Here is a 14,121-nt window from a genome sequence, read left to right as displayed (position 1 = left end):
ATTTGGACATTAGGCCTACTTTGAAAACCTTGGACTCAAGATGAAATGGCAATGAAATGCGTAAAAAGAATTCTCACACTAACACCAGATGTACAGCAAATTTCAAACTGATAGACTGTTTCTTGAGCATAATTAATCACGAAAATCTTAATTGTACGGACAGCACAAGGAATAGCCTATATTCAATAAATAGCCAAGCGATATCAAACTTCTCACAAAAATTAAAGAACCAGAAACTAGGGATAGTCTGCTCGGTCGTTTCACCGGACAAACCAGAAACTATTTACCAGACTAACTTCTGAATTCTTGCATTTTTCTTGTAACGCTATAGGGCAATGATCTTAAATCCACGTGACAATTTACTTGATTTAATCGACCAAGGAAGCCCGTTTCACTTTCGAATCAAATAAAGTTAATTTAACTTCAAAGTAAAATTAAAGTAAACAGTAACACTTGGGAATAAAAAAATGTTTGTGGAAACTAATTTTCATAGCCGATTTCAGATCAAATATCCTAGGCTACTATACAGAGCCACATTTGAAAATGTGGCTCCAGACGAGTGTTATATAATTGCGTCAAAGATACTTCCCCATAGCAAAAAAGCAAAATGATGGAATAGGACATGTGTCCCTTATACACGTGTAACTGAACTTATATGTATTTATATTTCAAAAATAGTAAACGGAGCAAGTTGTTACTCGGAAAAAATATCAAAAGCTCAAATAGCCTAGGCTTTGTACGGCAATGGGCGTTAAAACGCTCAAATGTAGGCTTTAGTAAGGATAATGACCATTACCCGACGCAACGAAAATGCTGACGCAAATTACCAGCCCAGCACATACTGTGCTAAAACAAAAGTACGTATTTGGGCAAACAAACAAACACTATAATGCCAATAACAAAAGATGTATGTTGCTATAGTAAGGTCCTATAGTAAGATACTAAAAGATAGCTGGTCTTTACCAAAAGATATTCGACTAGACCCATTTCAGTTTATAACGGGCTACGCTCTCTCGGTTTTAGAAATGAAGTGAGTTTGAGCGAGCAAAAGAAAAAACTTACCAAATCAGCTTCCGTTTTGTTTTTGTACTCTTAGGAACCGGAAGAAACATTCCTGATTTCCCCCTGAATTCAGGTCGATTTTGATGTTTATTTGCTGTATAAACTATTGTATGTACTGATATAAAAAGCTATAGCCTATGTGTATTATTTCAATTCAATTGCCTACATCTAATTCGATTTGAAAGTATGGCTTGATTTAGAAGTAACATTGTATCCTTGCCTAATCTAAGGCGTGCTCACGGTCGTAGAGTCAAATCATTGGTTGACAAACAGCAATCAGATGCAAATTCCTAACCTCTGAATCAGAGGGGCCAGCCTACCCCCAATAAAAGAGGGATTGTCAGCAAACACCATCTTGAAAACTTGCAGAATAACTGTATGCAAGAAGGCAATGAAACATATGGTACGTATCTGGATATATAAAGATCTCTTACGGAAGTGTTCACATTTACTGCAACTTGATTTCCATAACACTATTAAAAAAACATGCAAGTTTTTCGTTTCCTACATTCTGTGTCATTTTATGACGATCTCAGCCCCACTTCACACTTTTACAGGTAGCCTATGTCACTCGACAGATTTCCTCCGGGTTTCGATTTGTTCATACCACATTACTTACCACATGTCGAGTTTTTGGCGACGTTCCCTTAGTTAGTGATCCCTTTCAACTCATCAGTGGGTGGGTGGACAGGCTGTTGTGCGCAAAGCACGGGAAGTATAACCGATGAATGAACGAGGAGGTTGTGTGCGCACGCGCGTGTATTATTGCTGATCAAACGCGTTATTTTTCGTAATTTATCTAATTTGACATGATTGAAACCATTATTGTATAAGCCGAGATACGACTATTTCGTTCTTAAAATAATCACCTCATAGTGTACATAGCTGACTCATAAGAAATCACTTTGATGAATTATTAAACCTTCGTGTTCTACAATGGATAGCGCGTGTTTGTCTTCCGTTTCAGACTTATTACTTATTTATAATCCTTTCGGATGCAATCAGATTTAATAGCAACCCCAAAAGTTATTGTAAAAGAGATTTAATCTGCTCAAAAAATATTATGAAGTTACTTCCTGCAGTAAATCACATTACTTTCTGTTTCTGCGTTGTTTCGGACTGAGGGCTATCCGCTTGTCCATGGGACACCTGTTCACATCTGAGCTCCAAGGCTGGCTATAAACCATTTGGTGGTGGTGGGCTGCATATAGTCATCATTTGCTTGTTTCTTCGTACACTGCTCATGACTAGGCCTTACATAAATTGAGAGGTAACTTGCGCTATATATGTTAGAAACACTTAAATGTGGTTGGGGACGCCAGCTGACTCCTTGCCACCCCCGTAGCTATAAATATTACGTTAGCCATTTGTGATTAAAACATTTTACATTCTACAATCAATACGCAATCCTTGGTCGCTGCCACTTCCTAAATATATAGTAGATAAAAAATACACACGAGACAAGAAAATGACCTTGATAATGACTCAAGTATCTAAGATCGTAATATATTTCAGACACATGATATGCGCAAGTATTATATCTTACAGTCTAAGCGCTCCTCTCATTTTGAACAAATTGACATACACCGATCGGCTGCAGGCCAAGGTTGACGTGCATCTTGTTTAGCTCTGCAAATTAGAACTATTGGACAGGGATTCGTTGCTCTAGTAGCCTACGCTGCCATCTAGTGGATAAATGCAGTAAAACGTCCTACACGTCATACTGCAAACCTAAAATGCGTTCATCCAAATGCACAAATTACGCCGTGGCGGGGCGGCATGCCCCATACCTATACAGCACCGAGAGTTTGGCACTTTTCAGGGTTCCAGAGTTTTACGTCAGCTACCGTGCTAACGGCACGATAGACCGACTACATAACGTTAGTACTGCAGGCGGCTGTGAAATTAATAACCAGACAGAAATTTAGCTCGCTTATGATATTACCTATCTGAAATGTATTTTAATGTGTTTATTACAAAACTATGTATGTAACTAAAGGTGAACAATGGAAAGGTAGGCTACTGGGGAGGAATGACCCGTGAAGAGTAAGAAAACAATGTGGGAAAAACAGGCAGCTTGCTACGGGCGTTTAAGAAGGTCATGCATGTGTAAATGTGACTTGAGAGATATACTTTGTAAATGAAGTAAAATCATAGTTAAATGTAACATCTGCTGTAAGCATATAACTATTGTGTGCAAAATGTCATGTCTTGATCAAAAGTGTATGGAAACTGCATACTGTGCATAATATCAAAACAGGACAAGCTGTTCTGATAAGAAGGAACACCCACCACAAAAGCACCAGTGAACTAGGCGTTTGGTCAAAGTTTCTGAGGGAAGCAACAAAGTTTCTCAGAAAAACAGAAATGAGTGCATGCGGGGGCAACTGTCATACCAAGGTCTGTCTAAGGCAGAGGTCTCTCTGGAGGGTTGTGTGTATGCTGGTTTTTATTCCAGCCTCATTGATTTTATAATTAGTTCAATTATTTGCTGAATTGCTGAATTAGGGATGCAGGTTTGCACATAATGGTGACCCGACAACTATGCCCCTCCCATCCTGTACTGTAATCCTCCGCAGCTTTTACATCTGCCATATAGAGAGCCTCCCTACCTTTTCTTTTATGGTATGGTATGAGGGGCTCTCAGAGACCAACAAGGCCAAGCTGCGGAGGGTGATCACCTTGGGGTCCAAGCTCTGTGGGAAGCAGTGCTCAACCCTCCAGCGGTTCTATGACCAGAGGGCGGTGAAGAAAGCAGGTAAGATCGCGAGGGACTCAACTCATAACCTCAGCACCTGCTTTCAGATCCTGCCCTCTGGTGGGATGCTGCCCCTGTATTTAAAACAAACAGAGGCAGGGCCAGTTTCATCCCCTCTGCTATTAGGCTCCTTAACAAACATAACCCCCTTGGAACCCCCCTGCCCCCCTCTGCCTGGAGGCCCTCCATGGCAACGAGTTTGAGACCACTGGTCTAAGGGCCGTTGGAAAGAGATATAAAGGAGAGAGATGTAAACAGAAGTCTGAGATTCTCTTCTTGAGCTCTATGATAAGTGCTTGAACGGTTTATCCTATTTGATCAAATAAAGAGTTTATTGCTAAATTACTCTATGACCTGGCTAAATTATTGCCTTCAGTTAAGGTAGAATCCACGACACCACTAAAATAATAAAATACACCCAGGCTTTAGAGCAGTGGTCTCAAACTCAGTGCCATGGAGGGCCGTGTGTATGCTGGTTTTTATTCCAGCCTCAGATCTTGATTATATAATTAGTTAAATGCAGGTTTGCACATAATGGTGACCCGACGTCTATGGTGACACGCATTGTCTAAATAAAAACTTGCTTATATTCTGTGCTTCAATGTATTTAAACGCATATGGCTGAATGAGTAATTGGACTCAATTAAGGCAGCATTAATTTGTTGTAATGAAAACCTGCATACACACAGCCCTTCATGGCAAGGAGTTTGAGACCACTGCTTTAGAGAGTTCTGCTTTAGCCATTTTCACTGACTTTAACGTTAGCTACCTTGCTAACGACTCATCAAACACACACGCCAAATTACATATACACGTGCACTCGTTTAAAACTGCCAAATTTTGCTATTCCTACAGTTGAGGTCAAAAATTTACATAGGCCTAAAACAAGTCAATTAGGGCATCTACTTTATTCACATCAGAGGTAATTTTAAAATCAATCAATCAATCAATTAGAGACAGATTTATTTCAGCTTTAATTCACTATATCATAATTCCACTGGGTCAAAAGTTTACATACACCAAGTTGACTGTCTCTTTAAACAGTCTGGAAGATTCCAAAAATTGATGTAATGACTTTTTATAAGCTTCTGATTGGCCAATTGTCATAATTAGGAGTTAATTGGCACCTGTGGCTGTATTTAAGGGCCTACCTTTAGAGCCACTGTCTTTTTGCCCTTGATACCATGGGAAAATCCAAGCAACTCAGCCAAGACCACAAAAAAAAAAAAAAAAAAAAAAACTACAAGTCCGGTTCCTACTTAGGAGCAATTTCCAAACAACTGAAGGTACCAAAAGCATCTGTAAAAATAATTGTATGCAAATATAAAAATCTTGGGACCACACAGACACTGCATCGTTCAGGAAGGAGGCACAAATTAACTCCCAGGGCTGAACAAACTTTGGTCCAAAAGGTTCAACTGAATCCCAAGACAATAACAAAGGAACTGGTGAAGGAGTTGGAGGCATCAGGTACCAAAATATCTACATCCACCATTAAGAGAATCCTACATCACCAAGGCCTGAAAGGCTGTCACACAAAAAAGAAGCCACTACTCCAAGACCAGAATAAAAAAGCCAGAATTAAGTTTGCAGGTGATCACCAGGACAAAGACTTAGCCTTTTGGAAGAGTGTTCTTTGGTCAGGTGAACCAAAAATTTAACTGTTTGGCCATAATGATCAGTGCTACGTATGGAGGAAAGGATGAGGCTTTTAATCCGAAGAACACTATCCAAACTGTGAAGCATGGGTGTGGCAGCATCATGTTGTGGGGGCAATAATGAAAACTGTAACCAATTGTTTGTTTTTAATGCCTTTTATTTTCAATTTGCTTAAATCTGATTATTAGATCGACCCACAGAAACTCCAGTATTGCTAGCCTGCTGCTTCAAACGAGAGACAAAAAAGTGGCTCTGACTGCTGGAACGATATGACCGTTCTCATTGGCTGAATGCAGTCAAGTTGCGGTGGCCCTTTCAGCACAAACAATTCAACTCAAAACCAAGAATATTTTCTAAATGCATGTAATATTAGAAATATCAGGATCATTTTTGATGTTCAGAATTCTAAATCGAACGTCCCCTTTTAACTTTTTAACTTTCAATTATTTTTTGTCTCAATGGCCCCCTCCATCCCTCCTCCAGCCCACTGGGGGGTGGTACCACCCCTGTTGAGAAACCATAATCTAGAAATGTGTGTCACCATGAATGTGTGTGTATGCATGTCTCTCGTAGCCTACATTTATATATGAATTCCTATTATCACTATTACTAATATAACTCATAACAAACACAGTACAAAAAGATGATATCTGATTAATAACACGTTTTTAACATACAAAAATGCTAAGTTACCCACACATACAAAGCACTTTCTATAAGTCATTACTTAAAATCTAGGCCTGCCATTAAAAGTATTGATATCAAAATTGCCCAATGCTCAATGTTTCCTAAATTCTTTCAAGTAATTTGGCCCTGTACATTCTTAATCTTACCATCAGAACACAATGTTCTCATTCAAATTTTGTGTCACATCAAAGTGTCTAATAACAAAAATTGCCTCATGCAAGACTACATGAAACTGCTGGTCAATACCTACAGAAAGGATATTTCTCCACAAAGGCTATGTTTATACTTTGCTGTCATGTTCATTTTACAAAATGTAAGTCCTTGTATATTTGCAATTTCAAATAAATACTGATAGTAAAATAAATACTGTACATACATACATACACACACACATATATGCAATAGTTCATTATCCCCACAGACCATTTCCCTAGCAGCATGTAACATTCACATTTATAAACAGACATTTATACCAATAAACATACAATCATTCTGACTACAGAAGGGGGGGCATAAATACAGATATAAATTACATATATTGAGGCATATTACAGAATCTTACAAACCTATGCACACATCTGTTTGCCCCATTGTATGCTTGTACAGACAGGACAAATTACTGGAAGAATTTAGGAAACACTGGCTAGCTTTGCTGTGGAATACAGCTTGTTTAATTTGTGTGAGCTAAGATAGGCAATATTGTTTCATGTAACTTGGCACTATTTTAATATCAATACTTTTAATGGCTGGCCTAGATTTGAAGTAATGACTTATAGAAAGTGCTTTGCATGTGTAAGTAACTTGGCATTTTTTGTTTTTCATCAGACACAGATATACACATTATATGGTTATAATTCCTAAGCGGTTCGCTATAGAAGCTAAACATTAACCAACGAGGTCAACAGAGCCAGTCCCAGCTTGTTTGGGGTCATGAGCCAGATTGTCTCAGGAAAATCTTTAAGCACACAAGAAACCAACAGACTTAGTTTAGGAGGTCTAAGAGAAAAAGTGCATTTCAGTGTTGGCAGTGCCATGTGCTGGCTGGGCAACTGCCACACGCTGTTTGAAAATGCAAGGGAAAGCTCGTTTGAAGGCTTTGCGGAAATTGACGCCCATGAAGGCATAAACAATGGGGTTGATGCAAGAGTTGGTGTAGGACATGCAGTGGGCCCAGATCTTCAGCTTATAGGTGCAGTAGTTGTGACGGAAGTGTGGACTGAAGGCCTGCGCAAGGATGTAGAACTGGATGGGGCCCCAGCACAAAGTGAAGAGCAGCACGATCACCACCACCATGCGGGAAACTTTGGTCTTCATGGCCACGGAGCGCTCCGACAAGACCTGCAGCTGAGGTGCAAGGAGTGATGAATGAAGACAAAGGAAAAGACCTGACAAAACTTTTTTGTCTTTACTCACCAAATTCTGCAGACAGTCCAGATAAGCACTCTTTAAGGCTGGCAATTCCTAAGCAGTTCATTATAGAAGCTAAACATTAACATTAATATGTGAGGAGCTATCTTCAATTAAAAGTTAGAACATTACAATTGGTATTTTTCCCAAATATGTGTTTGCAAAAGGTTACAATATCTAGAAGAAACAGCAACCAATCCTTGATATATATATTTTTTTTCAATTTAATGAAATTTTAATGAAAAACTATCAAATATATGGAAACATATGGCACCCTGCATCTAGGCCAAATATTTGTAGAGCCTTTACTCCTTCAAATGTGCTCTTAAGTGACTGATGGGTACCTGGTGGTTGTTTTCAAGAGGCTCCACAAAGGTGTGACCCATGCGATTCAGCATAACCATGTAGCAGATGCAGGTGGTTACCAGTGGGAGCATGTACACAGCCAGGAAGTTGTAGAGAATGAAAGCCTTCTTGTGGAAAAGAGTGGGGAAATTCTCTGTGCAGTAGACCTGGGGACCATACCACTCACCCAGCATGGTCTTGCTGTACATTGGCACTGGCACAGACACCAGGAACGAGCCTGATACAGAGAGAGGAAAACATAAACACTTACGCAGGACAGATATTTGATTAGTTTTAAAAGCAATTTATTAAACCGCAAACATTGGATGATCTGATTTGATTTTCTGTGCTTGTTTGTTTTAAATCTGTGCACCAAGCAAGGTGACAAGGGTACTGTGTGTATATGAAAGGTATAAAGCTCACTTAAAGACAGTAAGGGTTGGCATTCCATTGGAATTAAGAAGTTAATATTGTTTCTAATTTTTCTACTTTTCGTGTCTAGTCAGTTTATTAGATAGTGGTTAAAGTAAAAAACAAACAAAAAAACTGGTCATTTTTAGCATTTTATTTTTACTTATTGTTTGATTACTTCAGTTTAGAACTTTGGATAGCAATCCTTATCTGTGAATACAAGTGTTCATTTGAATATAATGAATATAATACTAAAAAGTGTTAGTCAACTAGTGAAACTAATGTGATAATTTGGGTGTTTATATCATATTTTATTAAATTTTGACTGAAATAAGTCTCTCAAACATTTATTAAATGGTGTATAAGCATAGTGAATGATTTCCTAAACAATACATTTATATTTATCAAATTTTTGTCACAAAATAGAGTAAGAAGTAAGGCATTGATATTAAAGCAACATGGGGCATATTCACCACAATTTCTGTTAAATTGAACACTTTATATTAAGTATATTGCCACAATTTTGTCACGGGTTGGACTACCTTTTAACCACCAGAGGGTGCCAAAGACTCTTTGTTGTTCTGGACACTGGTTAGCCTCCCTTGTTATGTTGACCCAGCCCTCTTGTTAACTTGCCCACCTGTACCTCATTGTCTCTATCATGTGCCTTGTTTGCTTGTTTTCTCAGTGTATTTAAGCCCGGTCCTCTGTCTATGCCTTTGTTAAGTCTTTATGATTCCTTGGCTTTTCTCAAGCTCAAGCCACCTTTTTGACCCCGCTGAATAGTTTGCCTGATTCGACCTGGACTGTTATCGGTATCTCTTTTGGATTTTCCCTTGCTGGTGTGTTTGCTTGTTTCACGGACTGATCTGTTGTATTTGACTTTGGCTCTGTTTGTTTGGGATTCTGATTTTTGGATTATGTATTGGACTTGTTCTGCCTGCTTGTAACTTTTTCCCTGCTTAGGAGTGTTTTTGTGTTTTTTGGTTGTGGATTAAAACCAACTGAACTCCTGCTTGTGTTGCTCTGCACTTGAGTCACCTCCAGTCTCTGGTAGCGCAGTGGACTAGGTGTTTGATTGCCACATGGGGGACCAGGGTTTAAGCCCCCAGTCTGACAAATTTGCTACATGTTTATGTTTTTTTTTTTTTTTTTTTTTTTTTTTTTTTTTTTTTAATATTGTATGAGTGTTGATTAAAAAAAAACGGCATGTTAACATAAGTTATCGCTGATAAACACTGGTTTGTGTTATTTTCCATCTACAGTGCACAGAGTTTAGAATCAACACTTGCTGTATTCTAATGTAAGCCATCATTGAGCTAAGCCTATATTCAGTGTAGTGTGATTTGATCTATTTAGGTTTTGTCTATAGGTTGACACTTAATAACATCAACACACCTCTTATTTTCATTAATCTTCACTGTCATTCAAATTTCAACACTCAAGTCTTTGCTACTCAAGTATGTAAAACACCCCCGATGTCTTAAGATATTACAGTAGGAACAACAGTACACAACCAAAATTGACATTTTAAACAAAACATCTTCCTTAGTTCTGGCAAAACCGATCAAAAGCATGCAAACCAAAAACATAGCCTACAATGTAAGTGGAATATAAAAACATGGAATGATTCAAACAAGAAACTGACCAGATGAAAAATAACACGTAATGATGATGGAGACAGTCGTCAGCAAAACATTTAAATGATTTTTGTGCTACAAGTTGGTAACCTACCGATCCAGATTCCAATGCTGACCAGCGTGGTAACTTGTGGGGTTCGACAACTCAGGGAACGCAGTGGGCATACAGTGACATACCAACGATCCACACTCATTGCTGTCAGTGTTACACAGGTTGCCTGTGCTGACACCTAAAATAATATAAATTCAAATCCTTGTACTGATTCCAATGCTAAATTAATAGCCTCGTGTTTTCTATAAGAAAATCAAAAGATCAAGCTGCATGTATTTTTAACAAATCCCATTGACAGCATATGTATGTAAAGGGATGCGTAAACAAACACCTATATTGTGTTGTGTGCAGTCACAAAGCCTGTCCAAGAGATAGTATTGTATTGTAGTACATGCACATTACATAGGTGGCTTACACAGTAAAATGTCCAGTGTTAATTCATCTCTTAACAGATAACATTCTGTTGAGACTAGAATAAACACAGGACAGTTTACTATGAATGTGTGTAATATCAATTTAATAGAAGTTAAATTACTCTGCCTCCATCTAGCTGTCATTCAGGCATATGGCACGAAAAGTCAAAAGAACAGCTAATAAAACTAGCATTGCATAATTTTATAACATTCGCCTAGTTGCAGCCAACACCAATGTAGCAATTACGATAAAGGCTCCTGACCTGTTGGATATAGCTGACGAACTTGCACATGAAGTCACCAAAGACCCAGCTGGGAAGCGGATACAGCACGGCAGTGAATGGAACACAGCACACCAGAAAAATGATGTCAGTGGTTGCCAGGTTAGCTGGAAGACAAGATATTCCTTCAGATCAGATTAAAGGGAAACACAGAGTTGCATATTCAATGACATTACATTAAATTAGCAGACGCTCTAGAGTAGGGTTCCCAAACTCGGTCCTGGGCCCCCATGTGTATGCTGGTTTTGTTACAACCAGGTGCATGTGCCAGAATTTTTTATTTATTTATTTTGGGGAGTTTGGTAGCCCCTGCTCTAGAGCGATTTATAGGCTTCTGCTAGTAGGCTATTACAAATTAAGGCCAATTAAACGTATTTTACCACATAAATAAAAACTTAACTTCCGGAGAAGAATATTATAGAAAGAAAAGCAGGAAACAACACCAATGTAGGCCAACGACCTTTTCTGTAGGCTACGAATAGCATAGTCGTCAACAGAACAACACAATGAAACGAAGGAAGTTAAATTTAACTTTTTTCTTACCAATATAGAAGTTAGTTGCAGTTTGCATTCTCTTGTGTTTAGAAATCACATAGATGACCAGTGAATTTCCTGCCAGTCCGATCACCATTAAAATAGCGAAGAGAAGCGGCACGAGCCATGCGTCTACCAGAAACGGGGGCTCGAATTTGGCTGAATCGTTGCAGAGCTTCGCCAACTTGCAGGACTCGTTACCAAGAACAGCGGATCCTGAGCTGTTCGGGGGCACGCCGAGCATAACCTTGGAACGTAAAACATTTTAAAAGGCTGTTATGCCTTGAGCGTGTCCTTATTGTAGTATATGCACGTTACATAGTTGGCTTACACAGTAAAATGTCCAGTGTTAATTCATCTTTTAATAGATAACATTCTGTTGAGACTAGAATAAACACAGGACATTTTACTATGAATGTGTGTAATATCAAGCAGCAGGACAAGACCGAAAACGAACTTACTGTTATTTAATAATTCCGTTTTCCCAGAAACGTGAAAGGTGCCTTCAGATTGCCATAATTTAAGTCGCATGCCCTACGAGCGCTTGTAGCATATTTGTTTCGCGCATTGAATTTGACCGTATTTTCCTCTGACATAGAAATCCAGTCAAATCAAAAACCTCTGGATCTAAAATGATCAGTGCTTCAAGATACTTTTATATAAAACTGAAGGGGGGTAGGTGGGTAGTGCGTGTCATTACCCACGCACACGCAAAAGCACAACATAAAAGTGATTTGCCAAAGGTAAATGCGATTTTAATTGCCACTTGTTGATCGTGCACACAAAACTGCAGTGTTAGGCTAAATTGTAGTTTTCCTTAGACACAGGTGTGTTGGAGACTGAAAAAGATAACGGACCGACAGAATCGCGTTATCATAATTTGATAACGATAATCATGATTTCAGAGTAAGAAGAAGCAGAACAAATAACTTCAAGCTCCCTATTGGCCCATTGTATTGTTTGTTTCTTCCCTGTCACTAATTGTAAAAGTTGTAATTCCGAACGTAGAATATCGATTGCTCTTATTGACACTGGCGCAGAACTTCAGCTGAAGAGAACACATTCCTCAGATTCACAGGTGGTCTACCGAAGCAGTGAATTACTTTTCCAAATTGCAAACCACAGAGCGTACGACAGGGAGGTAGTATAGGTCAGAGGAGAGGATTAAGGAATACGGTCCTACTAGTAGAGCTGTTAAGTTATGGAGTGGCAATATGAAGAGCCTTGACCAATTATTATTTATTACAAGCAACCGTACAGAAACCTCCAGTCTGTCTTGGGATTCTTATTCTATTGTAAAATCCACTAGTGGTTCACAAACCATTGCTCAGGAACCCACTTGTGGGTCATGGGAGTGTGTTGTTCGTTCGGGTTCATGATATTTTTCACTATTTTTCACTGACATTCACACCAGCCAAATTAGACACTGCACTAGCATCCACTGCATTACGGTGTACATGCAGCTAATAAATGTAAGTCCATATCTGAACATGTTGTATGTTGAAGAAATTGTGGGATTTCCAAAAAAAAGGGGGGGGCCCTGACTGACAGGGGCCCTCAAACAAAATGAGAACATTTTGGATGTTCTGGGGTGATGGCGTCCAATGTGCGATCTGTTCACGGGGCCCAGAATCCCTGGTGGCACCCCTGTGAATAACCGTTCAATTGTAAATGTACTTGGCACAATTCCAGTACTGATGTGTTAAAAATTAGGACATAAGGCTATTGTGAAAAAGTATGGCAAATACGGAACGCTTGGATGGACAGACGTTTTTGGTAATTATGAACAGGGCAAGATAAGTAGCAAAGTTTGAATCAGCAAATATGAGTGGCAACAACTAAAGGTTTCATATTGTGCGTACATAGTATACTATGACCATGAAAATGCTGACGATGGCCGGCAGCCCGGCAGGGTTACTATAGGCTGTAGCATAGGATGCTACGCTTGTGAAGGGAGGGATTTCAGCTGGGAGGATGAGAATGTCTCACTGCATACCTGCGACCGCCTCCAATCAATCGGGCACCCAGTCTGCCTGCAAAAGCTACTCAGCCAGTGCCCTCCTCTGACTCAATGTCTGTGTGAGCTCAACTGATAGACTGCAGTGTAAAGTAACAGCGCACGCTCTCCCAGCTTAACAGACGATGAGTACAAACACAATTATAAACTTTGATAAAATAGGTTGAAAGGCAGCTTTTACATTATGGTGACTGTATTTGTAGTCTAAGTCCTAGTACAGTGTAAGTGTTTCTTGCGGGGAAGGGGGTCACAATGTTCCTAAATACATGGAGTTAACTGAATTTAATGAATGTGAAGTTTCAGTGGAACACAACTACAGTCCTGGGGGGCAGCATTTATGCTGTCTCGTCTTGTTCCAACCCATTATAAAGGTTTATTTTTAATGTTTAGTAACAAAACAAAAACAACAACAAAAAAAAAACAAACAGATGATTACGTTAACTACCACCTGGGTTTTTAAAAGACACATTTTATGACTACCTCTCTGTCTACAGGCTTACCCTCTGTGTTCTGACTGGATTTCTTACTGCAATACAAAGGGAAGGCTATAGCGACAAAACAAAAAATGTGCATGTTCACAGGAAGGCCAATACCATCTATGGAGTTGAATTTACCCAACCACAACCATTTTACAGTAAGTTACAACCTGTGCATGTATTCAGCATTTGATTCAACATTTATTAAAGCACTTCTCCATTTGCTGGTCAATAAATAGCTACACAACAGCTCTCATTCAGTACTGGTGATATAAGCATGACTTCCAAAGATGAAAGCTTTTTTTTTTTCAGACAAGTAACACAACCACATTGAACACGTTACTTTTTTTGCCAATACATTTCAGCAGTTACACATTTC

At 39.0% G+C, this 14,121-nt stretch overlaps 2 protein-coding genes across 5 annotated transcripts in view; both read right to left on the bottom strand.

Moving 5' to 3' along the window:
* The window catches only part of arid3a (AT rich interactive domain 3A (BRIGHT-like)), a 36,766-nt gene extending 34,931 nt beyond the window's left edge, over window positions 1-1,835 (bottom strand). For 2 of the 4 annotated variants that reach the window (XM_035414974.1, XM_035414975.1), the window contains exon 1: window positions 1,682-1,835. The gene's annotated coding sequence lies outside the window, so the exon portion shown is untranslated. Of the gene's footprint in view, window positions 1-1,062; window positions 1,322-1,681 lie in introns of those variants that run through there. The other 2 variants (XM_035414971.1, XM_035414973.1) reach the window with 1 other exon arrangement.
* Window positions 1,836-6,929: 5,094 nt separating this feature from the next.
* LOC118224517 (G-protein coupled receptor 54-like) lies at window positions 6,930-13,748 on the bottom strand. The gene is made up of 6 exons (XM_035411999.1): window positions 11,711-13,748; window positions 11,259-11,496; window positions 10,698-10,822; window positions 10,064-10,199; window positions 7,918-8,156; window positions 6,930-7,510 (listed from the first exon to the last, which is right to left on the bottom strand). Exons 2-6 carry the CDS (start codon window positions 11,491-11,493, stop codon window positions 7,163-7,165), a joined length of 1,083 nt encoding a protein of 360 aa, XP_035267890.1. The 5' UTR covers window positions 11,494-11,496; window positions 11,711-13,748; the 3' UTR covers window positions 6,930-7,162.
* Window positions 13,749-14,121: the final 373 nt, after the last annotated feature.

Source organism: Anguilla anguilla, chromosome 4, assembly GCF_013347855.1.
Source record: "Anguilla anguilla isolate fAngAng1 chromosome 4, fAngAng1.pri, whole genome shotgun sequence".
Lineage (NCBI taxonomy): Eukaryota > Metazoa > Chordata > Actinopteri > Anguilliformes > Anguillidae > Anguilla > Anguilla anguilla.
This window is presented reverse-complemented; position numbering and strand designations above follow the sequence as displayed.